Source organism: Chlorocebus sabaeus, chromosome 8 (assembly GCF_047675955.1).
Source record: "Chlorocebus sabaeus isolate Y175 chromosome 8, mChlSab1.0.hap1, whole genome shotgun sequence".
NCBI lineage: Eukaryota > Metazoa > Chordata > Mammalia > Primates > Cercopithecidae > Chlorocebus > Chlorocebus sabaeus.
The window spans coordinates 11,764,066-11,790,660 of NC_132911.1; the positions used below are offsets into that span (position 1 = coordinate 11,764,066).

Genomic DNA, 26,595 nt, shown 5'->3' on the forward strand with positions numbered 1-26,595 from the left:
TCGGGGGCGGGAGGGTGGGCAAGAGAGGGAGGCCCGGGGCTTGGAGACTTTGAAGGAGTCGGGGCCCTGGGGGTAGGAGCCCGCCGGGTGGAAGCGGCAGGCGCGAGCCGGGCGGCGGGGCGCGCGGGCCAGGCGGGGCCGGGCGGCGGCAGGGACTGCGGAGGTGCGGCGAGAGCCGGGGCGGGCGGCGTCACCGGAGGCGGAGGGGGCGGAGCCGCGCTCGCAGCTGCCACCCGGCCGCCGGGCCCAGGCAGACGCCACCCGCCAGCGGCCGGGCACGCACCGCGCGCAGACCTTCAGCGAACAATGCTCCGGCCGGGCGGCGGGCGGCTTGGAGACCGACGGAGGGGCAGAGGAAGCGCAGCCCCGAGGTGAGCCCGCGACGCGCTCTCCAAATTCGGCCTCTTTTTGTCTGGCGAGCGTGGTCGCAGAGGGGAGCTTTGGAGGGGCGCTGCGATCGCCGAGCAGGCGACCCCTGGGGTGACAGGCGGCCGCTCGGGGAGTGGGTAGCGCCGGGGCCGCGTGAGCCCGGGGTGGTGCCCGAGGTGCAGGGAGGCCCCCGGCCGGGAGGACCGAGGAGCTGGAGGGTGTTTTCGGTCCATTCGAGAATCGCGCTCTTTAAAACGGGGAAACTTTCCTACGAGTTCCAGGAGGGAGGACCGACTGTTAGGATGGTTTCTCTGGTCTCGCTGCTCTGTGTGCGGCGGGAGACTGAAGCGCTTTGAGGACTGCTTTCCACCGATAGAGTATTGTCAAGAGGCGGAGACGGAAGGCCGCCTGGCTGCTGGGACCAGGACCCGGGGGGATGGTTTGGAGGTCCAGGGTAGCTCCCAGGTATGCAGCAGCGGGGCTCCAGAGGCAACGAGATGATGCCCTTTCCCCCAAGCCCTGGCTGAGCCCTCTGAAACGCATGCTGTGAGCACGTTCTTAACCTTTGCTGGTATCCGGGGACACACACACTTAGAACGCAGAATCCTCTGCTGGGCATGGAGGCGGCCGGGCATTCGCAGCGGAGAGCGCCAGCTCACGGTGTGTGCGTTTCTCTCAAGTAAGCTCACCCTGCACATGGTTTTGCAGAGCCGACAGCAAAACCCAGTGGTCTGGGGACGACGAGTTTTGCGATGCATTCAGTCCGGAGTCAGGTTCAGAAGGCTTTCCTGATCACTGGCCTGAACTATCCTGAACAACTTCTCTCCCCCTTCCCTTTCTGAGAAGGAAATTTGACAGGAAGCGCTAGGGAATTCCGCAGTTATTTTGCTCTCCTGAGGTCTGGTTGGTTTCGACTGTAGTGGGTGCAAAACCACATTCCTCCCTCTGAGATGAGATTCCACAGCACTGGAGGAAGAAAAAAGAAAAGGAAAAGTTGGGTGAATATCATAATTTACACTCTGTGTGAGTGGGGAGGCAGGGGGCTAGCGGGTGGTAAAGTTGTTGTCACTTTCTCCTTTCTGCCTGGTCAACCCTGGCCAGTGGAGTGTGCTGAAGTTCAGACACTTTCCACACACATTTCTTTCCTTTTTCTGATGTTGCATTCATTTCACTGTAAATGTAGAAAAAAAGAATTTAGGTGAATGTTTTCTGGAATTCTGTCACTTCAGGATAAGGCATAAGCAACTTCTGATGTAAGTCTGAGGGGGTATTTTGGACCAAAATATTTAATCTTATAGATCTGGCCACCTTGATTCTTCAGATTCTTTTTTGAAATGGGGTGGGAGTGTATCTGACAGCTTCAGTCTTGCAAACTGTAGCCACAAATCTAGTGCAGAAGTTTGCAGAGGCAAAGACATTGTTTTCATGACTTGGATCAGAAAGAATGCTGAGCTCTTTTTTCTAATCTGACACTGCAGCCTCCTACTGAAATGGGGGGATTTGCATAATTCTGGGGGCCGCCTCCCCTCAGAGGTAAGGCACGTGGGCTGGGAAGTGCCTTCCCCATGCTGTGGAGAGCTGGCACTGCTGCACCAAGCAAGGCGAGGCGAGGCTTTGTGCCACTTGTGTTTCTCACCATCTTTTACTTAAAACAAATAGGAGATAATTCCAAGCAAGCACAGAAGTGCAACGGGAAAACAGCCTTTTTTTTTGGCTGCATGCGGTGGTAAATTCTGTTTGCTGTGACTGAGAAACCAGTTTTAACAGGATGCAGTGAGTCAAAGACAGTGGGAAGCCCAGGGCTTCGTTTGTTCTCTTCTTATTCAACGACTTCCCTTTAAAAATCTTTGCGTCGTCGCCGGCAGTCGTGTGATGAAAGTTGCGTGTCTAAACATCCAAGAATTTCAGAGCTGAGGATGGGAGCAAAGAGTGCTCGTAAACTGGTGAGACAGTCTCAAGGAAACTTCCCCCATGCTAGCAATCCAGATCCTTCCACACTCCCAGGGCTGTGCAAAGGTTGGGGAATCTTAGAAAGTAGGGCCTGTGGTACCAATGTCACCCCTTCCCCAATAACAAGTTTGTGTTCTTACTTGCCTGTTGAGAAGGCAACATGTCGCGAAGCAAAACTGCTGCTTTGTGAATCTGTGGTAGCCCCTGAGGAAGTGGTTGGGCACCCACCTCCTCAGATAGCCCCGTGTCAGGAGGAGCTGTGGGAACTTGCAGAGCCCACACAGGGCTGGTTTCCAAGCTGTCTTCCTCCATCTCATGGAGCAGGCATGGGAGCCTCTGCCTGCAGTGGAGGTGGGCTGGGCAGCGTCCTTTCTGTGGCCTAGAAGGTGTAGGCAGTCTTCACCCATCAGCTTCCCAGGAAGGAACCTACTGCCTGTTCCTGAAGGCTAGAATACTTCCTCTGCTTTTTCCGCCTCCCAAAACTTAGCAACCAGCCTATAGTTCTCTGTGGCCCGAGATTATAAGGGAAAGACAAGACCTAGCTGTTTCCTCAGCGTGTTGAAGCCCAGTGACCTCTTCTGGAGAACTTGGCAAAGAAGGAACCTGCTACTTGGGTGTACTTGGAGGAGGAGAAGAACCTAGCTAACAGTCTTCTTAAAGAAAAGGACCTGTGAGACCCTAACAAGGATTGCTAAAAGATACTTTTATTTCAGATGATTTATTTAGCTTAAAGATGCAGTGGGCTTTATTCTTAACTTTTGTTTTGTTCTGTTTTTTAGACAGGGTCTCACTCTTGTCACCCAGGCTGGAGTACAGTGGTGTGATCAGGGCTCACTGCAGCCTTGACCTTCTGGGCTCAGGCAATCCTCCTACTTCAGTCTCCCAAGTAACTGGGACCATAGGCGTGCACTCCAGCACCTGGATAATTTTTTTATAATTATTATTTTTGTAAAGACAGGGTATCTCTGTGTTGCCCAGGCTGGTCTCAAACTCCTGGGCTCAAGCGATCCTCCTGCCTCGGCCTCCCAAAGTGGTGGGATTATAGGTGTGAGCCACCATTTCCAACCCTTTTTTTTTTTTTTTTTTTTTGAGAAAGAGATTTCACTCTTGTTGTCCAGGTTGGAGTGCAGTGGCGCAATCTTGGCTCACCGCGACCTCCGCCTCCTGAGTTCAAGCGATTCTCCTGCCTCGATTCTCCTGCCTCAACCTCCCGAGTAGCTGAGATTACAGGCATGCACCACCACGCCCAGCATTTTTAGTAGAGATGGGGTTTCTCCATGTAGGTCAGGCTGGTCTCGAACCCCTGACCTCAGGTGATCCACCCACCTTGGCCTCCCAAAGTGCTGGGATTACAGGCGTGAGCCGCCACGCCCGGCCCCAACCCATTTTTCACTTTGGAGGGAAAAGAGGCACATATAGCTTCAGCACTTGTTGAATGAACGTCCCTGTCTGTGAGTGTGGAGATAAGAGAGAGCACTTCCCACAAACACTCTGGAATGATTTTGGGGTTACCAGGCTCATTCCACTTGGTTAGTCCTGTTGACAGTTTAGAGATTATCAAACTTCAGATCCTTATGGGAGGAAGGTGGAGAGCAAACCCTAAGGCAAAATGCTCCCTATATAATGAGAATCTGTTTAACTTATGTTCTTAAGGAAGATTTTTCTCTTGAACATTCTCCTTATGGGAAGTCAGTTCATTTTAAATAGGCTAAGAAGAGCCAGGAGCAACGCGTAGATCACCACTGCAGTGAGGAGTCGCCTGCAAAGTTGGCTTCTGTTTCCAGAACAGGCAAACTCTCTGTGTCTATGGACTGGTGCAAGTTCTTGTTTTTGTCATAGTTTCCCCACCTGTAAAATGGGGACAACAACTACCTGATGGAATGATTTCAAGGTAATCGGTTAATGACTGCAACCCTTTGAGCTCCTTCTCAATGGTGGATTTACAAGGGACCATGGTGCAAACTGTCACTTGCAGTTTTACTCTCAGAAGCAATGAACTCTTTGATCAAGCCAATTGCCTTCTCTCCAGAGCCATCACTGGGAAATAGCTCTTCTTTAATCTCTTCTCTCTCTTATCATCTATCCAGTCACCTTTGACCATGAGTTTGTCTTGCTATTGGTTTGCTCCTTTGGCCTATAGCACCCAGTGTTGTGGACCTCAGCAGCACATGGTCAAGTAATATATATTAAGCAAGGGATATTTCTCAAGATGCCAGACCTCTGCACAAGGTCTGGAGGACAGGGCAGCACCCCACTTCTCCCCTTTCCCAACCTTTCCTATCTCCACCTGGTTGGAAGTCTGGATTACAGTGCACATTTCAGGGCCTAGACCTGCCTCCCCTCTCACACAGTTCTTGTTCAAAAATTGTGGGTTATTTTCCAAAAGCCATTTTTTTTTTTATTTGTTGTACTACTTGATAGTTCTTGTTTCTCTGGGTCAGTGTCCCAGACTCTAGGCCCCCGGTGGCAGGGAATACATGGATGAGGTACCGGCTTCTCATCTTAAACCCTATGTGATTTCTTCCCATAACTGCCCCAAACCTCCAAGGATGTTAGGGGACTCCTCACCCAGGATTTTAGGGGACTGAAATGTCTTTTATGTACTCTTTTAAAGCAACAAGGCTGTGTTTAGTTTTTACAGCTTCTGATAAGGCCACACCACCAGAGAATGTCTAAGAGCCTTGTGACAGATGGGTAAGGGCAACAAAATAAATGGGATCCTAATCTTTACCTTTTTCTCCTCCTTCTCCTCCCTGATCAAATAATGAGACTCTAACCGATAATGCACCCATGGTCTGGCATGGCACATCTCTAATCAGGAAAGTGTCCTGCCTTTCTAGGAAGCCACTCTATGACCCACCTCTGAATCCCACAAGACCACACCAGAGAGCCGGGCGCAAGATGAACCAGCACCCTGTCGGCTCAAGATGCACCAGACCCTCCGCCTGAAACCCGAGAGCCTGAAAATGTCTGCGTGCAGTGACTTTGTGGAGCACATCTGGAAACCCGGGTCCTGTAAGAACTGCTTCTGCCTGCGGAGTGACCACCAGCTGGTGGCCGGCCCTCCCCAGCCCAGAGCGGGCAGCCTGCCCCCTCCACCGCGCCTGCCTCCCAGGCCTGAGAACTGCCGCCTGGAAGATGAAGGTGTGAATAGCTCACCTTACTCCAAGCCCACAATTGCTGTGAAGCCCACCATGATGAGCTCCGAGGCCTCTGATGTGTGGACAGAGGCCAGCCTGAGTGCCGAAGTCTCGCAGGTGAGGCTGACTAACACTCGTGGTATTTTTACAGGGGCTGCTGCTGTTTGAACGCTTGGTGACTGGCTGGCAGCCAGGGAGGGCTGTTCCAGCAAGAAACCTGCAGGATGGCTTCCTGTCAGCTTGCCCTGAGATGGCTTTTGCCTGGGATTCACTGTAGCTGCTCTCCTTTCTCTCTGTCCCTTTAGGCTAATCTAGTCCCCCAGAATTTCCTCCTGTGATTTGCAGACTGTGTAGGGCAGACAAAAAATGAAGCTTTTTTAAAAAAGTTTTAAATTTTCTTAATTGATCATTTTAAATATATACACAAGTAGCAGTAATTGCAAAGTGAATCGCATGCACCCAATACCCTTCAATATGAACTTCAGCAACCATCAACTCATGACCAATCTCGTTTCACCTCCCCCCCGCACTGATCCCTCTTCCTTATGATTTTAAAGCAAACCCCAGATATCACATCATTTCAATACATACCTTTCAAAGATAAAGTCTTTATGAAAAACATAACCACAATACCATCATCACACTTAATTTTTTTTTTTTTTTTTTTTTTTTTTGAGATGGAGTCTTGCTCTGTCACCCAGGCTGGAGTGTAGTGGCACGATCTCTGCTCACTGCAAGCTCTGCCTCCCTGGTTCAAGCGATTCTCCTGCCTCAGCCTCCTGAGTAGCTGGGATTACAGGCGCCTGCCACCATGCCCTGCTAATTTTTGTGTTTTTAGTAGAGATAGGTTTCACCATGTTGGCCTCGATCTCTTGACCTCGTGATCTGCCCACCTCGGCCTCCCAAAGTGCTGTGATTATAGACGTGTGGCACCACTAATTTTTTTTTCTGTCACCCAGGTTGGAATGCAGTGATGTGATCTCAGCTCACTGCACCTTCCACCTCTAGGGTTCAAGCGATTCTCCTGCCTCACCCTCCCAAGCAACTGGGGCTATAGGTGCATACCTCCATGCCCAACTAATTTCTGTATTTTTAGTAGAGACGAGGTTTCACCATGTTGGTTAGTTGGTTAGACTGGTGTCTAACTCCTGACTTCAAGTGATCCACCCACCTCGGACTCCCAAAGTGTTGAGATTGCAGGTGTGAGCCGCCACACCTGGCCTGTTTTTTTAGTTTTTAATTTTTATTTTATTATTATTATTTTGTTGAGACAGTCTCACTGTTGCTCAGGCTGAAGTGCAGCACTGAGATCTTGGCTCACTGCAACCTCCGCCTCCCAGGCTCAAGTGATTCTCCTGCCTCAGCCTCCTAGGAAGCTGAGACTAGAGGTGCATGGCACCATGCTTGGTTACTTTTTTTTTTTTTGGTGGAGATCGGATCTTACTATGTTGCCCAAGCTAGTCTTAAATTCCTGGTCTCGAACTCCTAGGCTCAAGTAATCCATCTGCCTCAGCCTCCCATAGTGCTGGGATTATAGGCGTAAGCCACCATACCTGGCCCCACACTTCGAAATATTAGCAGTAATTCCTTAATATTATCTAATACCCAGCCAGTACTCCTGTTTCCAGTTTTGAAGCTTGGATTTTACCAGCTTTTTTTTCTAGGGTCACTAAAAACAGTTACACCCTAGAGGGCAGACCATTCTGCTCATTCTACAGGTAACCTTTACAAAGTCAGAGGGCACATAACCCAGGGCTGCTGGCATCTGCTGTCTTTAGACACGTTTAGGAAGCTATGTGGCTAAGACATGTTCTAGGAACTGCTTGCTACCTGTTTGACCTCTCTGCCTGTTCTAGTTTTCTTGACCAATATGGTAAGTAGGTCAGGAAGGCTGTGAGTATATATGAAAGCTAACGTCAATTCTAAATCAGGAGAGGCTTCATTAAGGAAAGGCATTTCCTTTGGTTGCGATGAACTTGATGTCCCCTTCCGGGCTGCTCTGTTTTTTCCTAAACTGATTACACCCATTCTCCAGGCCATTCTCAATACCTTCAGCCTTCACCAACCTGAGCCAGGGACTCTTTAAGCTCAGAACCACCTGGGAAAGAAGCCAGAGGCAGGCCCTGCTTTGAGGCTGCTTCTAAAAGTGGGGGTAAGGGAGGACTTTAGACCAGAAGGAGGAGGAAACGGTGACTTCAGGGGTGGTACTGACCAGTCCACATCTTTGTCTCATAGCCCAACGAGTCCAACCACTCGCACAGGCTCAGGCTGAGGTCACTGCTGTAGGTGGGAGAAAGAGGACCTCTGGCATAGTTGGAAGCAAAGCACAGAAAGAAGCGAGGAAGCCCAGATCCAGTTCAGAAGCCACCCCTCACCCTGATCCGGTTCAGAAACCACCCCTCACTCTCCTGTTCTGCCCACACCCACCCACCCAATGTGTTTCTTTTTTCTTTTTTCTTTTTTTTTTTTTTGAGACAGAGTCTGGCTCTGTCGCCCAGGCTGGAATGTGGTGGCGTGATTTGGGTCACTGCAACCTCCGCCTCCTGGGCTCAAGCCATCCTTCCACCTCAGCCTCCAAAGTAGCTGGGACTACAGGCACACACCACCACGCCCAGCAAGGTTTTGTATTTTTTTTGTAGAGATGGGATTTTGCCATGTTGCCCAGGCTTGTCTTGAACTCCTGGGCTCAAGCAATCTGCCCTCCTCAGCCTCCCATAGGGATTACAGGTGTGAGCCACGGCGCCTGGCTCCAGTGTGTCCCGTGTGTTTTAAAAACACTTAACGACTTCCATTTCTTCAGGCATGCGCTGTGATTGGGTTATCAAAAAACTCACAAACTCAAAGCAAAAATTAAACAAAACCCCAAGCTCCATTTTCCAGTCCTGTGGAACAACTTCTCTCACCCAGTGAGAGAAGTTGCAAGGGAGGAAGAAGGCAAAGTGTCCTTTTTCAGAGTTATATTTTCTTTTCCTACTTCACAGACTTAAGCCAAAAGCATTATAATCCATGGGTGGGAAGCACAGCTCAGTGTCTGGGAAGACAAATGGCTCAGCGGGTGCCCCAGCAATGATCACAGGGCCGTAGGGAGATCAGAAGGTGGGCGTGCACTGTGTCCCCGGCCCCAGCGCCCCTGCACTGCACTACAGAAGACAATCTACAGGATCATTGCCCTTCCCTCTCACTTTTCCCCTCTCTCTTTTTTCTATGACAAGTTCTAATATAAGTGTTTTTGCGTTGGGCTTGTGTGTAGGTCATCTGGAGACGAGCGCCCGGCAAGCTCCCCCTCCCGAAGCAGGAGGATGCCCCCGTTGTCTACCTGGGCAGCTTCCGAGGTGTACAGAAGCCTGCTGGTCCCTCTACCTCCCCCGACAGCAACTCCCCTCGCTGTCCCCCAGCTTACACCATGGTTGGCCTGCACAACCTTGAGCCCCGCAGCGAGAGGAACGTTGCTTTCCATCCAGTGAGCTTCCCTGACGACAAGGCTGGGCACAAAGAAAAACCCTCATTTCCTTACCAAGACCGGCCCTCTACTCAGGAGAGCTTCCGCCAGAAACTGGCTGCCTTTGCTGGGACCACATCTGGCTCTCATCAGGGTCCTGGGCCCCTGCGGGAATCCCTGCCCTCGGAGGATGACGGTGATCAAAGGTGCTCGCCCTCCGGGGACAGCGAGGGCGGAGAGTACTGCTCCATCCTGGATTGCTGCCCTGGGAGCCCTGTTGCCAAGGCTGCCTCCCAGGCTGCAGGCTCCCGGGGCAGGCATAGTGGCAGGGACGGCTCACCCACGTGCTGGGGGCAGGGGAAGTGTGCAGGGCCCACAGAGCAGGAGAAGCCGGGCCCGAGCTTCCCCAAGGAGTGCTGTAGCCAGGGCCCCACTGCCCACCCATCCTGCCTGGGCCCCAAGAAAGCGTCCTTCACCTCGGAGGCTGCCGCTTCTTCTGACGGCCTCGCCTGTGGCAGCGGCAGCGGCGCCAGCAACCCCTTCGTCCCCCATCTCGAGAGTGATTACTGCTCCCTCATGAAGGAACCTGCTCCAGAGAAGCAGCAGGACCTTGGCTGCCCAGGGGTGGCCTCTAGCAGATGCCTTGGGCTGACGGGGGAGCCCCAGCCCCCGGCCCACCCCAGGGAGGCTACACAGCCTGAACCCATCTATGCTGAGAGTACCAAGAGGAAGAAGGCAGCTCCGGTGCCTTCCAAGCCACAGGCCAAGACAGAACATGCAGCAGCTGCCCAGGGCCAAGGCCAGGGTCAGGTATGGACAGGTAATGCCTGGGCCCAGAAAACAGCATCTGGCTGGGGCCAGGACAGCCCAGACCCAACTCCCCAGGTGGCAGCCACCATCACCGTCATGGCGGCCCACCCGGAAGAGGACCATCGGACGATCTACCTGAGCAGCCCTGACTCTGCCGTGGGGGTGCAGTGGCCGCCAGGGCCTGGGAGCCAGAACTCCGAGGTGGGTGAAGAGGAGACTTTGGCTAGGCAGGGGCTGAGCTCCAGGGAAAGCCATGCTCACAGTGCCAAGGAGAGCAAGCCCAAGGAGAGGCCCGCCATTCCCCCCAAGTTGTCCAAGAGTAGCCCTGGAGGGTCCCCGGTGTCACCATCTGCCGGAGGGCCCCTGGTGTCACCGCTGGCTGACCTCAGTGATGGGAGCTCTGGCAGCAGCGGCATTGGGCCCCAGCCTCCATCCCGAGGCCCTGCTGACCCCGTTCCTCCCTGCCGGACCAATGGTGTCACTCTCAGTGACCCATCCAGGTGTCCCCAAACTGTGACCTCCTCAGCCTTGGACCAGAGGCGGCCCAGGTTCCAGGCAGGCACCTGGAGTCGTCAGTGCCGGATAGAGGAAGAAGAGGAGGTGGAGCAGGAATTGCTGAGTCACAGCTGGGGAAGAGAGACCAAAAATGGCCCCACGGACCATTCAAACTCCACGACCTGGCACCGTCTCCACCCCACAGATGGCTCCTCTGGGCAGAACAGCAAAGTTGGGACTGGGATGAGCAAATCGGCCTCTTTTGCCTTTGAGTTCCCCAAGGACAGAAGTGGGATTGAGACATTCTCACCTCCTCCTCCGCCTCCAAAGTCGAGGTGAGTACCATTGTCTGCCTGGGACTCTCTCTGCAGGGCAAAGGGCTCTTCCAGAAACCTTTGCCCTCATGAAAGCTTTCAGACCCAGGCCCCAGAATCTGCCCAAAGGCCCTTGTGCCTTTATGTAAATTTCCCCAGGGTCCCAGTGCAGCCCTGGGAGAGCAGGAGAGCAGGAGTTGTGGCCCTCTTTGTATCCAGCAAACAAATCTACATGTGGGGCCCTGCTTGGGATTGGTGATTTGAAATGAATCTTTCCAAGAAGCGCCACCAAGCTGTTGCCATTTGTTTGGTGCCTGCATTTTTATAGTCTGGTCCTCTTTTTATTGCCCAGTTCTCTGAAGTGTCTTCAGTAGGCTTTTTTTCCAGGAAGTCCTGAATATTTTCATTTAATTTAAACATACAAAAGCGCGAAAGGAGGTTATGCTATAAGATTTAGGGAGGGCTGGGTATGATGGCTCACGTCAGTAATCCTAACACTTTGGGAGGCTGAAGTGGGAGGATTACTTGAGCCCAGGAGTTTGAGACCAGCCTAGGTAACATAGTGAGATCCCGTCTCTATTTTCTTTAAATAATAAAAATTTTAAAATTAAAGTTAAAAAAAATTGTTTTTTAAAGATTTGGGGAGGGAAGGCTGGGCATGGTGGCTCACGCCTGTAATCCCAGCACTTTGGGAGGCCAAGGCGGGCGAATCACAAGGTCAGGAGATCGAGACCATCCTGGCTAACACGGTGAAACCCTGTCTCTACTTAAAATACAAAGAAAATCAACCAGGGCAGCGGTGGCGGGCGCCTATAGTCCCAGCTACTCAGGAGGCTGAGGCAGGAGAATGGTGTGAACCTGGGAGGCGGAGCTTGCAGTGAGCAGAGATCCCACCACTATACTCCAGCCTGGGTGACAGAGTGAGACTCCTTCTCAAAAAAAAAAAAAAAAAAAAAAAAAAAAAAGATTTGGGGAAGCAAACAGTTAATGCCAAATAAATGTGTTTCCAATAAACTGTTACCACAATGGTGATTAGGTCTTGGGGCCAAAAGCAGAAAATAGGAAGCTTTACACGTGGTTAGGAACCCTCAGACGTGGGTTTTTAAAGAAAAAAAATGTAGTTTCATGTTAGCATGCTGAAACTCAGTTTTCTCTACTGCTTCCCTGCTATCTCCTACCAGTTTAAAGTGCCTTTTAAAAGCTCAAGAAAAATAAATGGTCTTTTTTTTTTTTAAGCTATTGAGCTGTGGATGGGACTTAAATGATGGGAAAAAAAAATTTCTTTCGATTAGAACAAAACTGATTCCTGTTAGGAAAAGGAGAAACCTACTGTTTTTCAAAAAATTACAGCCTTTCTGAACAGACTTGCTTGAGTCATGTCATTTCCAGTGGTTCTGTTTCAGCTGATGTGCCTCTGGGCTGATGTCAGAAACAAGGAAATTGACCACAGAGAGAAGCAGTTAGGACACTTGACTTTGAACATCAAGGCGTCTCAGGCACTGATGTGATCTAACGTGGGTTTTTTTCTCATGACCACTACTTTGTTCTGGAATTGCATTGGCCGCCCACCATGCAGAACAGACGTCTTCCAGATCCTGAGGTGATTGCAGACTCTTTGGCAGCCGCGTGAACTCCCCGAATGAATGAGGGATTCAGCAGCTAAGATGAGCTTCCGTTTATATGGCACTCACTATGGGCCAGGCATGGATTTAAAAGAGTTAGACATAACAACTCATTTCATCCTCAGAACAGCCCTAAGAGGTAGGAATTGCCAGCCCCAATTTACAGATGACAAAGCAGAGATGGAGAGCTAGAGTAACCAGCCTAAGGTTCCTGCCATACCCGCAAGAATCCTAAGTCTACGCTCCTCCTGAACCTATAGGACATCAAGGAGCATGGAAATTGAGCAGGGCATGAGAGTAAAACATCTAAATTGTATCTGCCTCAGTCCTGGGTAAATTAGTGGAAAGCACAGGTATTGGCACTAGACCAAGTTCCTATTCCCTCTCTCTCACTTACAAATGGAGTGACCTTGCATAAGCTACTCACTGTGACTGAGTCTCCAGTCTCTACTCCAGAAGAGTCGGTCTCTAAACTGAGAGTCTGGAGTCTCTTCTCTAAAATGAGATGATAATGGTACTTCGATAACACCCTGCTATTGAAAGCCTCTAATGAGACAAACAATGGAATCCAATGCAAAGGTTAGTTACGATGTAGGCAAAAGCCACCCGGGCTGTTGATTGCACAATGACACCCACACCCTATAGGAACTAGCATGGCTCAATCTCAGGAACTCCACCCTAAGCCTTGGAGAAGTAACTAAAATGTACTCCTTTAAGAATCTCAGGGCTTGGAGAAATCCCAGTAACCGTAGCAACATGACTCAGGTAGGGTTTTAATTAGCATCTGGGTTGAGATCAGAGTTTTTTCGGCCCAGTTTGTTATGATAAAACCCTTAGATTACATTTAACTCAAGCTCGGTGGGAATCTTGGAGGTCCAAGATTTCAGCTCTTAAAAAATAAACAAGTTAGAGGAGAAAAAAGAATTAAAAAGAAGGGCTGGAGTTAGTGGCTCTTGCCTGTAGCACTTTGGGAGGCCAAGGCAGGCGGACCGCTTGAGCCCAGGAGTTCGAGACCAACCTGGGCAACATGGTGAAACCCAGTCTCCACCAAAAAAGATACGAAAATTAGCCAGGCATGGTGGCACACACCTGTCATCCCAGCTTCTCTGGGGGCTGAGGTGGGGAGGATGGCTTGAGCCCAGGAAGCAGAGCTTGCAGTGAGCTGTGACTGTGCCACTGTACTCCAGCCTGAGTAGCAGAGGAGGCCCTGTCTCAAAAAAAAAAAAAAAAAATCTAGAAAATAAAATTATCTTAAGAGAACACAGAAAAAGAACAGCAGCTTATATTATTTAAAATAAGCTAGAATATATTTTCATTTGGGGAAGCATTTTCATTTCTCAAGCATTACCGACATTATCTTTGGAATCTCCCTGTGAGAAGATAAGAGAGCAGGCTTGGGAACATATGCTGACTTTTACTTCTGGAACTCCGTACCTCCCCTGGGGATAGTGCCAGGAACCCCAGAGTCTTCCAACCTAGTAGGTCAGGGTGTTGGCAAATCAGAGTGTCAGTGAGAATGCAGCCAACAGTTGATCCGGCACCGATTCCAGTACACACTGGTAATTATGGCAGGCTGATGTCAGTTTTCCAAAATAGAAAAACATGGAAGGTCTTCAGGCAACATACAAGGTCAACTTGATTTCTTCACATGGGTCCCTTTGTGAAATAGATCCTATTTCTAATGATCAGCTTCATTCTGTGCGTTACCTATGCTTAAACCTCTAGAAAAAGGGGTTGCTTCATATGGGACACTGTTCCTTTCCACTTACGTGGTGTGAGAGAGACAGATTGTCGGCTTCCTTAGGCCATTATGGAAGAACAGGGAATGATTTTCTCTTTTGCCTGTTGTTCTGTTTATCGCCCTATTTTGCAAAACTGATTCTGACCTGGAGGAAAAAAAATAGATGTTAAGAATGACTTGGCTTCCTGGAGTCCTGTGTTGAATGTTTGGCAGTAGCTCATCTGTCCTTTTGAGACATTGTCCTCTGTAAACTCCCATTCGTGTTCCTGAGAAACCTCTTGCTGGAGTGTCCTGCAGGAAGGCTCTCCATGCTCATTTCGTGCACAGAACAGTTCTTCTTTGGAGGAGTTTAAGTGCGTGCCCAACCCTCCTCCCCAGGCAGGTGTGGCAAGGCCTGGATACTTCCTTCCTGTTGCTGTCAAGGCAAGATTTTATACCCGCAAAGTCACACTTACTGAGAATGATGGATCTCACAGAGTCTCTGGGTCACCCCTGTCCCAGTATAAGGCAGAATTATAAGATGAGGATCAACAAGTACTGCTGGTTAGGAAACCAAAATACTTCAGGAAAGAAAGGTGGACTTTTAGTTTAAATGTCGTGCTTAAGACTTAATGGCTATTTGGTCAGGCACGGTGGCTCACGCCTATAATCCCAGCACTTAGGGAGGCCAAGGCAGGTGGATCACTTGGGGTTAGGAGTTCGAGACCAGCCTGGCCAACATTAACAAGAACAGCAGAGCTGGGGAAACAATTAAGATGAGAAAGAACATAGCCGGGCGAGGTGGTGGGCGCCTGTGGTCCCAGCTACTCGGGAGGCTGAGGCAGGAGAATGGCGTAAACCCGGGAGGCGGAGCTTGAAGTGAGCTGAGATCCAGCCACTGCACTCCAGCCTGGGCGACAGAGCGAGACTCCATCTCAAAAAAAAAAAAAAAAAAGAGAAAGAACCAACTTGCTTTCTGCCTTTTGCTTTTTCACAGATGCAAACCCAGTTTTAAATGACTTAACGACTTTTGGGTGACCAGGTCAGTTGAAAGAGAATCATCTGGTAGTGCAGACAAGCGTTTCACAAAGAAACCTCAAATTAGGAGAAGAGGTCTGAGCCCGGGTGGAATTGAGGGTGACAGGCGACTAAGAAATAAGACAGATTTATGTGGTTTCAGTGTCTAAATGGTCTGGCCCCAGGTGAGACTAATCAAAAGAAAAGTTTCCCCAAGAAAGTGGGCCATGTCTTTGTTTTTTGTGTGTTGTTTTGTTTTGAGACAGAGTCTCACTCTGCTGCCCAGGCTGGAGTGCAGTGGTGCCATCTCACTGCAGACTCCTCTTGCCAGACTCAGGTGATCCTCTCACCCCAGCCTCCTGAGTAGCTGGGGGTACCGTTGCATGCCACCATGCCCTGCTAATTTTTATATTTTTGTAGAGATGGGTTTTCACCATGTTTCCCAGGCTGGTCTTAAACTCCTGGGCTCAGATGATCCACCTGCCTCAGCCTCCCAAAGTGTTAGGATTACAGGCATGAGCGACCATGCCCAGCTGATGTCTTTGTTTTAAAGGTATCACTCATGCCAATTTGAATTTTAACCCACTACTTGCTAAATTCACCCCTTCTGTGGGCTGCTGGGGAGCAGAGGTTAAATCTATTCTTGGGCTTTTGCTCACTTCACCCTTTTTTTTTTTTTTTAAGACAGAATCTCTGTTGCTCAGGCTAGAGGGCAGTGGTGGTACCTTGCCTTACTGCAACCTCCACCTCCTGGGTTCAAGTTATTTGCCTGCCTCAGTCTCCCAAGTAGCTGGGATTATAGGCATGCCACCACGCATGGCTAATTTTTGCATTTTAGTAGAGATGCGATTTCACCATGTTGCCCAGGCTGATCTCGAACTACTGACTTCAAGTGATCCACCTGCCTTGGCCTCCCAAAGTGCTGGGATTACAGGTGTGAGCCACTGTGCCTGGTCTTGTGCGCCTGGTCTTGTGCTCACTCTTAATTCTCCTCCTGAGCTGCTTCTCAGTAGACAGGTAGTGACAGTGTCATGAGTGGAGTTCGTTTCTATCCACAGAGATGGCCACATCACTAACCAGAGGAACTGACATGACTTCACTGTGTGGTCTCTCCTGAAACATGGTCTCTGGGCATGAACCAGGAGGATGGGCGTAGCATGAGTGAGACGGGTGTTTGTCTCCAGTCTCCACATCCAATCTGATTAGAGCTTCCAATGTTTTCTTCTGCAGACCCTTTCTACTATAATGGATGACACTTGGGTGGCAATGTTTTACTAGGAAATCCCATACTCTTGATGCATAACTGCCTTTTCTGGGTGGCATTTTGAAAATCACAGTTTGTATTAGGAAGCACTGTATTTAGAGAATCTTCATGGACTGTGTTTAGCCTTTTTGACAAAACTTAAATAAGTAGGCTGGAGGTCAAGTTGGTCGGGAGAGAATAAATACTGGCCGTATTTCAGTAGCCCCCACAGACACACAGAGTATGGCAAACAGAACAAAGCATATGTACCAACAATGCAAGTTTATATTTTGTCCCATGCCAGGGGCAAATTCATAGTTGGCCTGTTCCCATAAGTATGGGGATGGAACTTTGAAACACAGGACATCTAATGATACTGTTAGCAGGGACCATTGAAATTGATTCCTAGAGTCTTGTTCTACAATTTCTTTAAAAATTACTGATTTGACAGCGATATGTATTCAACATATAAGACTTTCTGTCTAATTGTGAGCATACATTCTTGACTAAGGCTGGCAATGAGAGATTCTTTATTTAATTTGTCAGCTATCTATTAATTGTCTACTTTTGATTAGGCTCTGTGCAAGGTGCTAAAAAGCCAGTTACTGGGGTTCTGTTCCTTAACGATCCTCAGGATTGAGTTGGTAAGAATTAAATCAGCAGCTGTGCAATATGACTGTCAAAGCTCGACCCCTGCTCTGATTTCCTTTGTTGAGACAGGTTCTTATAGGACCTGGATTCTCACCACATCCTCTGTTCTGTTTAGGGAACACAAAGGTAAGCTCAGCTCTGTGTCCAGGAGTGCCTTATAGTCCTCTCCCTTAACTGTGTTTGTTTCAACTTGATCCAAGATCAGGATTAGTACAAGCTTGTAACAAACAAACAAACCAACCAAAAAAAACAAAAAAACAAAAAAACTTTTATTTTTTACAAAATAGGCCAGATACACTTTGAAGGTAAAGAGCTTGCTTAACCATCTGCAACTCCTAAGGTGGAACTCAAAGCATCACATGTAGTAGATGCTCAAGAAATGTTTGTTAAATGGACAGGTGTAGACAGAGACAATGCCATGTTTATTTCATTTTCCAGAAAGGCACCTGACTCCTTGCTTTGCACATAACAGGTGCTCAAGAAATGTTGAAGAAAAAAGCAAATTGCTTTGAATGCAGTGTATCCTAAAACCAGACTTCCAGGTTGCCCGTGTACTCTGTTCAGGCCTCTGGTTTGGCTGTTAACACAATGTATCTTTTATTACATTAAAATGGGTCAACATTTGCATCTCCTCAAGAAATTATAAACTCCTGGGAGTGCAGGGATGTGTCTCATACATTCTTCCTTGACTTCTCCATAGCATACCTCAGCACAGAGCTGGATATGTAGTAGATATTCAATGGCGAATTACTGATTTTTTCTAAAAAAAAAAAAAAGCAAGCCAGAGTGAACTACAAATGTAATAGTTCCTGGCCTGATATTTCACTGGGGACCCATCGTAATTCTGCAACTATTCTCACTCAATAGAACATTACCACCTTGAGTTAAAGAGGCTAAGAGGCTAAGGTTAATCATTATTAATGATTCAAGGTGGGCAAACACCATGTGGGCACAATGCATCCTTTCATGGATTAATTACTCTCCAATGATTATACATTTCACTCTTGCTACTGGTCTCTGTTACCCTGCCTTTTTTTTTTTTTTTTTTTTTTCCAACCTGAGCAGGTGTGTAGAGCCAGCATTCTCTTGCCAAAATAATGTTCTCAGGTAGTAATCATCTAAACACCTTTTTTTCCACCAGAGAGTTACAAGGAATTCTAGGGTGTGGTTTTGCTTCTCTGAGAATAGATTTTCCGTGCTTTCTCAGGTGCATTGCAAAATACAAGCTTAGGCAGTGTGGTCAGTCCCCCTGTGTCCCTCACGTCGTCAGAGGGACTTTGTTCCCAGAATGACCAGCCTACATTTGATCTACATAATTGGTTGTGAAACTCACCAATTGGTAGGAAATTTTCTCTGTTAGTGGCACAAGGAATTTTTTGTTGTTGTTTTGGGATTGTTAATGTCCTCATTAAAGATCTTACATTTCCTTCTATCAGGGTTGATAGACCAACTACAAAGAATACCCTGTGTCCCTTTCTGCAGTAAGAAGTTTCAGAGTTTAAAGATCAGGGTCTGCATCCTGTGTGCTTGCATTGCTCATTATTTCTTTCTATTGACTTTTGGGCAGAGCCCTGAAAATGTTGGGCGTTAGGAGTGTTTATACTGTTCCCATACAACTCTGTAAAATTCCCCGCTTTAATTAGCTTCAGTCCGATGCACTGGACGGCTTCTTCTGTGCGCTTCGGTGACGGGCAGACTTACATAAACAGCTGTTCTTTGTTGGATGAAGAGGGGAGCTTCCAGGCCAAAGGCTACTTTAAAAATTTTTATTCTCAGATATTTTCTCTCCAGTAGTCCTATCATGGTTAAATGTTCCCCCCGACTTCCCAGTAGTTTGGCTTTTAGCCATTTCATAGCAATTTATACGTGTGCTGTGAAAAGTTTTCTAAAGTCTAAAACCTAAACACATAGCTGGTGGTGATATTACTTGATGTTCCTGAGTTGTAGAAAGCTGTTCAGAATAGCTTCTGCTCTTTGTGAGCTCCACATGGCAGTCAAAATTAATGAAATTTAAAAACACTAGATATAGCCAGGCGCCATGGCGCACGCCTGTAATCCCAGCATTTTGGGAGGCTGAGGCAGGTGGATCACGAAGTCAGGAGATCGAGACCATCCTGGCTAACACGGTGAGACCCCGTCTCTACTACAAATACAAAAAAGTAGCTGGGCATGGTGGCGGGCACCTGTAGTCCCAGCTACTCGGGAGGCTGAGGCAGGAGAATTGGTTGAACTCAGGAGGCGGAGGTTGCAGTGAGCTGAGATGGCGCCACTGTGCTCCAGCCTGGGCGACAGAGCGAGACTCCATCTCAAAACAAACAAACAAAAAAACCCCACTAGATACATACAAGAACAGTTGAGATAAATTGACATAGTAGTAAGTAATATGACCTTATGACCTTGAAGGTCAAGAAGAAAAGGAGGCAGAGTCCAATTTTAAAAGCAGTCAGTGGTGGCATCACTTAACATAATTCTTTTTTTTTTTTTTTTTTTTTTTTTTTGAGATGGAGTATTGCTCCTTTCACCCAGGCTGGAGCGCAGTGGCGCGACCTCAGCTCACTGCGACCTCCACCTCCCAGGTTCGAGTAATTCCCTTGCCTCGGCCTCCTGAGTAGCTGGAATTACAGGCGCCTGCCACCACGCCTGGCTGATTTTTGTATTATTAGTAGAGATGGGGTTCACCATGTTGGCCAGACTGGTCTTGAACTCCTGACCTCAGGTGATCCACCTGTAATTCTTATAATACGTACAGATCAAAAGGACGGTAAGATTTTATGACTGCATATTCTTGAACCATGAGGTCACTTGATTGCATCCTCCATGCCAATTCTGATCATTTAGAGCCCATGCATCAGGAAAGCTGGCCATGATCTATTCGTGGTGTCTCCAGGTTGTAGGGAGGTGGGGGTGCAGATACATGTCGTGTGCTGGATATTTGCTGATTCCGCCATGAAACTTAAAATTTATCTTCTAAAATGCATAATGTGGCTGGGCACGGTGGCTCATACCTATAATCCTAGCCGTTTAGGGAAGCAAGAGAATCACTTGCACCCAGGAGATCAAGACCAGCCTGGGCAACATAGTGAGACACTACCTCTAAAACAAAATACAAAAATGAGTAGGGCACGGTGGCACATACCTGTGGTCACAGCTACTTGGAAGGCTGAGGTGGGAGGATTGCTTGAGTCAGGATGTCAAGGCTGCAGTCAGCCATGATTACACCACTGCACTCCATCCTGGGTGACAAGACCAGATCTTGTCTCAAAAAAAAAAAAAAAAAAAGATAAAAATAAAATGCAAAATCTCCAGTGGTTGATAGCCATTTTTGTTAGTAATTCAAGAGTTTAAGAATTCCCAGGCCGGGCGCGGTGGCTCAAGCCTGTAATCCCAGCACTTTGGGAGGCCGAGACGGGCGGATCATGAGGTCAGGAGATCGAGACCATCCTGGCTAACACGGTGAAACCCCATCTCTACTAAAAATACAAAAAAAAAAAAAAAAACTAGCTGGGCGTAGTGGTGGGCGCCTGTAGTCCCAGCTACTCAGGAGGCTGAGGCAGGAGAATGGCGTAAACCTGGGAGGCGGAGCTTGCAGTGAGCTGAGATCTGGCCACTGCACTCCACCCTGGGCGACAGAGCAAGACTCCGTCTCAAAAAAAAAAGAAAAAAGAATTCCCGGCCGGGCTTAGTGGCTTTCATCTGTAATCCCAGCACTTTAGAAGACCAAGGCAGGAGGATCATCTGAGGTCAGGAGTTCAAGACCAGCCTGGTCAACATGGTGAAACCCTGTCTTTACTAAAAATATAAAAATTAGCTGGACATTGTGCCAGGCGCCTGTAATCTCAGCTACTCAGGAGACTGAGGCAGGAGAATCGCTTGAATCCGGGAATCGGAGGTTGCAGTGAGCTGAGATCATGCCAGTTGCACTCCAGCCTGGGCAACAAGAGCGAAACTCCGTCTCAAAAAAAAAAAAAGAATTCCCATACCTTTGAGTGGTGGGGGGACACTGTGCCACTCCTGTTTGGCAGATGATGGCCATTCTCTTTGAATACAGACTCTGATTTTAGACTGAAATGCCAAAATGTCTTGTTTCCTCTTAGTGAGTGATTATGATCGTCCCATGAATTTTTTTTTTTTTTTTTTTTTTTTTTTTTTTTTTTTTTTTTTTTTTTGAGACGGAGTCTCGCTCTGTCCCCCAGGCTGGAGTGCAGTGGCCGGATCTCAGCTCACTGCAAGCTCTGCCTCCCGGGTTCACGCCATTCTCCTGCCTCAGCCTCCTGAGTAGCGTCCCATGAATTTTAACCATTTTTGGAACTCTGCATTTTAGTAAGTAACAGTTACTATTAAGTTTATTACCAGTTTTTTTTTGTTTTTGTTTTTGTTTTTGAGGCGGAGTCTCGCTCTGTCACCCAGGCTGGAGAGTAGTGGCCAGATCTCGGCTCACTGCAAGCTCCGCCTCCCAGGTTTACGCCATTCTCCTGCCTCAGCCTCCCGAGTAGCTGGGACTACAGGCGCCCGCCACCTCGCCCGGCTAGTTTTTTGTATTTTTTGATAGAGACGGGGTTTCACTGTGTTAGCCAGGATGGTCTCGATCTCCTGACCTCGGATCCGCCCACCTCGGCCTCCCAAAGTGCTGGGATTACAGGCTTGAGCCACCGCGCCCAGCCTATTACAAGTTATTTAAAGGATTATTTTCCTTTATAGACTTTCAATTTGCTGTTTCTATCCTTAAATCTTATTAAGCAATGTGTTTTCACTTAGTCTTATTTTGTTTGTTTGTTTGTTTGTTTATTTTGAGACAGGGTCTCACTCTGTCCCCAGGCTGGAGTGCAGTGGTGTGATCTCAGCTCACTGCAACCTCTGCCTCTTGGGTTCAAGAGATTCTCCTGCCTCAGCCTCCCAGGTAACTGGGATTACAGGGGCATGCCATGTCCAGCTAATTTTTGTGTGTGTGTGTATATATATATATATGGTTTCACCACATTGACCAGGCTGGTCTCAAACTCCTGACCTCAGGTGATCCGCCCTCCTTGGCCTCCCAAAGTGCTGGGATTACAGGTGTGAGCCACTGCACCCGGCCCACTTAGCCTTATTCTCTTTGACTTTTTCTTTCTTTCTTTCTTTCTTTCTTTCTTTCTTTCTTTCTTTCTTTCATTCTTTCTTTCTTTCATTTTTGAGATGGAGTTTCACCATTATTGCCCAGGCTGGAGTACAATGGCATGATCTCAGCTCACTACAACCTCAAACTCCTGGGTTCAAGTGATTCTCCTGCCTCAGCCTCCTGAGTAGCTGGGATTACAGGCACCTGCCACCATGCTGGGCTAATTTTTTGTGTTTTCAGTAGAGACGGGGTTTCTCCATGTTGGTCAGGCGGTCTCGAACTCCTGACCTCAGGTGATCCATCTGCTTCGGCCTCCAAAAGTGTTGGGGTTACAGGTGTGAGCCACCGTGCCCAGTGTATTGATTTTCATTGATTTGTATTGATTTTCAGTGTCCAGGATTGGGGAGTGAGGTGGCAGATGCGGGAGCTGTGTCAGAATCTTTGGGAGGGAGAGTTTAACAATGAAAATTCAGTGATGTAACATAAATTTAAATTGGGAAAACGAAAACAAAACTATTGTTTTCATAACATATGCTACTTATAGTTTTTCTGAATCTTCTCCACTGGTGAAAAGATAGACCATCGTTTTTATAGAGATGCTTGATTGAAAACAGATCATGTCTCCCTAGGAGAAAATAGAAGAAAACCAGACAGAGATATTTGTTGATCTGTCGTATTTCCTTGGTATCCTTTCTTCAAATCTCTCAAAATATCTTCTCTATATTCATGTCATCTTCAAGACGTGAAGATCTCAAACACTCTCGATGCTTGTCTGTGTTTCCTACAAAAAGCAGAAACCTGAGAAAGATAAGGAGGACTTTGCATGCAGAATAGACAAGATCCTTACAGTTCAGGGTCTGAGATTCCATCTTGACATTCATTTGATCGCTAAATATTGAAGACTTGTTGCAGGTGGAGCCGTGACCATATATTGGTAGGAAAAGTACAGATTGCTCATGAGATGATTTTGACATACTGGTTGACCGTATGGGGAAAACAAACAAACAAACAAAAAAATGGAAATCCTACCATACAGTGTCATATAGTGTAGTAAAAGTGGACTGCAGATGGAATAATGATCCAAATGAGAAAAATAAGACCAAAGAGCAAATTAAAAACATTCACAGCATTTTTAAGACCCTAGAAGAGTGAGCCATAAAATGATGGCTTTGACTTCATCAAATTAAGGATTTCTGTTAAACGGAGGATGCCATCGGCAGTTAATAGATGGGTGAGAAATTAAAGCAGTGTATCAAATACTGAGACGGGATTAACATGTAAGGTGCTCTCGTAATTCAAGCAGAACATATGCGGAAACCAGTAGCAAAACAGGCAAAAAACATGGATAGGCGGTTAACAGGAGAGAAAAACTAAATGCAGGGCAAGAATTTGAAGAGCTACTTAACTTCATTAATAATCAGAGAAGCATAAAGTTAACAGTAAAATAGCACATTATGTTAATCAGATTGATGAAAATTACAAAGTGGGATACCAAATTTCAGCAAAAATACAGGAAAATGGCTATTAAACAGCTATTAAATTAAGTATGAGACTACATCATGTCCCCACAACCTTCATTCCTGAGTATATATTCACACAGGTCAGTAAGGGGACACAAACAAGGAAGTTCGTCACAACATTATAGTAGCGGGGAGTTAGAGCAAGTCCAGGTATTCATCTCTAGAGAAATAGGTAAGTAAAATGTTATGATTATGAAATAAACTATTTAATAGCAGTCAGAAGCAATGAACTAGAAATATGTCCAGAAACATGGGTGAACCTCATACTGGTATTGTCTGAAATAACTGTGAGAATGAAATCTATAGCACAATATAGTTAATATAAATTAAATATAAAAAGATTCATAAAATAACGCTATGTCTCTTTTTAAGGAAAGCTGCATTCTTAACCTTTTATGTAGTTTTTAAAAGTAAACATACACATAAAGTATGTATGTATGTTACATATAACATAAAATTCACCATCACAACCATTTTAAAGTATAAAGTTTAGTAGTATTTTCCATTTGTTGTATATTAAATCAGTCTCCATATATCTTTTCATTTTGCAAAACTGAAACTCTCCACCTTTAAACAACTTCCTATTTCTTCCTTCCCTTTGCCTCTGGGAACCACCATTACTTTCTGTCTCTAAATTTGACTACTCTAGGTACCTCATCTAAATGGAATCATGCAGTACTTGTCTTTTTGTCCTTGCTTGTTTCACTTAGCATAATGTTCTCAAGGTTCATCCATCTTGTAGCATGTGCCAGAATTTCCTTGCTTTTAAAAGTTGAGTGATATTCCATTGTATGTATATACCGTTGTATTATTCTGAAATACATATTTTGTCTTCTTCCACTGTCCTGGCAAACAACTCCTAAAATTTTTGGAATCTTCGAAGTTGTGAAAAGTAAAAAGTTCCTCTTCAAAGTTTCCTTTTTATTAAGGAATAAATCCTAAGTGTTAGAACTAATAGTTTCTCTTAAAGACTAGCTTTTTGCAATAACTCTTCATTAAACCTTATATAGTCATTAGGCATAAAAGGATAAGCGTATTATATATGTGTGTGTATATATATATAAGCACATATATATCTTTATACTTTAACTACAATATTAGTTTTGGCTTGCTCAGGCATGTCCCAGCTCACAGCTTATGTCCCTTCCTTATTTGGAAATGTTATTGCTTCTATAAGCCTTTACATAAGCAACTTCCTCTTTTCCTTTGTTCCACATTGTCTTTACCTATTTAGGAAAGTTTTAGATTGTTAGTCAGTCAGACTAAGCTTAGACTGTGAGGTCCAACTCCAGCCAATGGAGATAGGACACAGCAATAGGGACTTTATATGTAAGAGGTAAATATTCCTGTGTCTCTTTGTTCAGTGTGCTCTCGTGGCAGGATTGCTGATGGGCAGCACCCTTTCTGCAGAAAGTACTGAGAAAACTTTTTGTCTGAATGCCGATTCTTCTTTGTGGCACTGAGGAGTAAGCATTTATTTCCAACAGTTTGGGGGCTCATCCAGGGTCACCCATTCTCCTCTGGGGCAGGGTCTCTGATCTTTCCCCCAGGGGAGGTGCCCCAGTGCCTTGCTGAGGTGGCCTCAGGGGTTGGGAATCAGAACTCACCTGTTGTAATGAATAAACCTAGACTCTCAGCAACCCAGGAAAGGATGGACAGGCTTGCACTGCTGTGGCAACCAGGTAAACTCTGTGCACAGAACAAGGTAAGAAATGTCACAAGGGCATGATAAAGTATTTCCTTGGTGGTCCAGATATTCTGGAAGTTGAAAGTGTGTGTGAATTGTCGCAAGCCATGTGGTGTTGCTTGTGTGGATGGTGGCAAGTCCTGCTGGATGGAGTGGGTGGGTCCTACCTGTGGTTCCATGGCCGCCTCATAAGTTTAGGGTGGATCCCGCCGTGGGGTTTATATTGGCATGCCAATGCTAAGAGGAGCCTAAATTCCCATGAGGGAAGCAGTCACATAGGACAAAGTGAGTGAAGAGTGTAAGAAACCACGGAGGTGGGGGAAGAGGAGTTAAAATCCTTCCCAGGGAAAATGAAGCCTCTAGTGTGTGAGGTTAAGAATTTAAACAAGCCAGGGAAAAACAGGATAGACAAGAAGTCTCCAGAATTAAGAAGTTGAGTCTACCCAGCATTCAATATGGGAAATGTTTCTAGTAAATCGGGAGTGAAGAAAGATGCAAGTGATCAGATTCCCCCAGGTTGTTCTTGAGGGTTTACGTTAAAGATTGGAAAGATAATGAAATAACTAAATTCAAAAAGAAGCAGTAGATGATTATGTATTGTTGCTTCATTTGGACTAAAGAGCCAATCCTCAAGCCAGCAGTTTTTTGGCCAAAATTTGGGTCAGATGAAGATTGGGTCTGTCAACTTTTAATAATGTATGTTAATGACAAGAGTCCTGTATCACAAGAAGAAATTGATTATGCTCTATGCTGGTGGCAAGGACCTGTTCTTTACCCTCTGAAAACAGGTGAAGGGGGACGGGAGAGCAAGAAAGAGTTAGAGATTGCTTCATCCGATAAGAAATGGGACCCTCTAGACTACCTTCCCCCGTTTCGTAATAACCCACCGCCACCTCCCCAGGCAGCTGCTGCTGGCCTGGACTCCCTTCCGGACCTGATCCCAGACCCGACTGCCACTCCAGGCACTTCCATGTTATTTCCCCCCTACCATATAACCGAGATTCTTGGGAATTCCAGGAATCTGGGCATTCTAAATATCCTTCTTTAAAGAAAGGACTTCAGTGGGAGATACAGCAATGTAAAAAGGATATTCAGAATCTTCACTTTCCTCCCCCACTAAGGAGTCAACTTCAGCTTTCTTTCCTTTGAGGGAAGTTCCTCAGTGAGGGGGACATTGACTTTGTAAATGCTCAATGTCCATCCTGGGTATCATCTTTTCAGGGGAAGAAAGAAATATAATCCACAGAGCTGCTATGGCAATTTGGGAATGTGAACATCCTCCAGGTCAAAATATTCTGGCAGCAGATTACAAATTCCCCACTCAGGATGCACAGTGGGATAACAATAATGCCGCCCACTGAGATAATATGAAAGACTTAAGGGAAATAATAATTAGGGGGATTCGGGAATCAGCACCCCGAACCCAGAATCTTTCCAAGGCATTTAACATACAACAAGAAAAGGATGAAGGACCTATGAGATTCTTAGATAGACTAAGAGAACAAATGAGAAAATATGCAGAT

At 46.9% G+C, this 26,595-nt stretch overlaps 1 protein-coding gene across 1 annotated transcript in view; it reads left to right on the forward strand.

Moving 5' to 3' along the window:
* The first annotated feature begins 239 nt into the window (after positions 1-239).
* Positions 240-26,595, forward strand: part of PRAG1 (PEAK1 related, kinase-activating pseudokinase 1) — a 74,269-nt gene continuing 47,913 nt past the window's right edge. Inside the window, exons 1-3 of the mRNA XM_037983794.2 lie at positions 240-371; positions 5,160-5,576; positions 8,710-10,538. Coding sequence (XP_037839722.2) covers positions 5,247-5,576; positions 8,710-10,538 — 2,159 coding nt within the window. The 5' untranslated portion in view covers positions 240-371; positions 5,160-5,246. The remainder of the gene's footprint in view (positions 372-5,159; positions 5,577-8,709; positions 10,539-26,595) is intronic.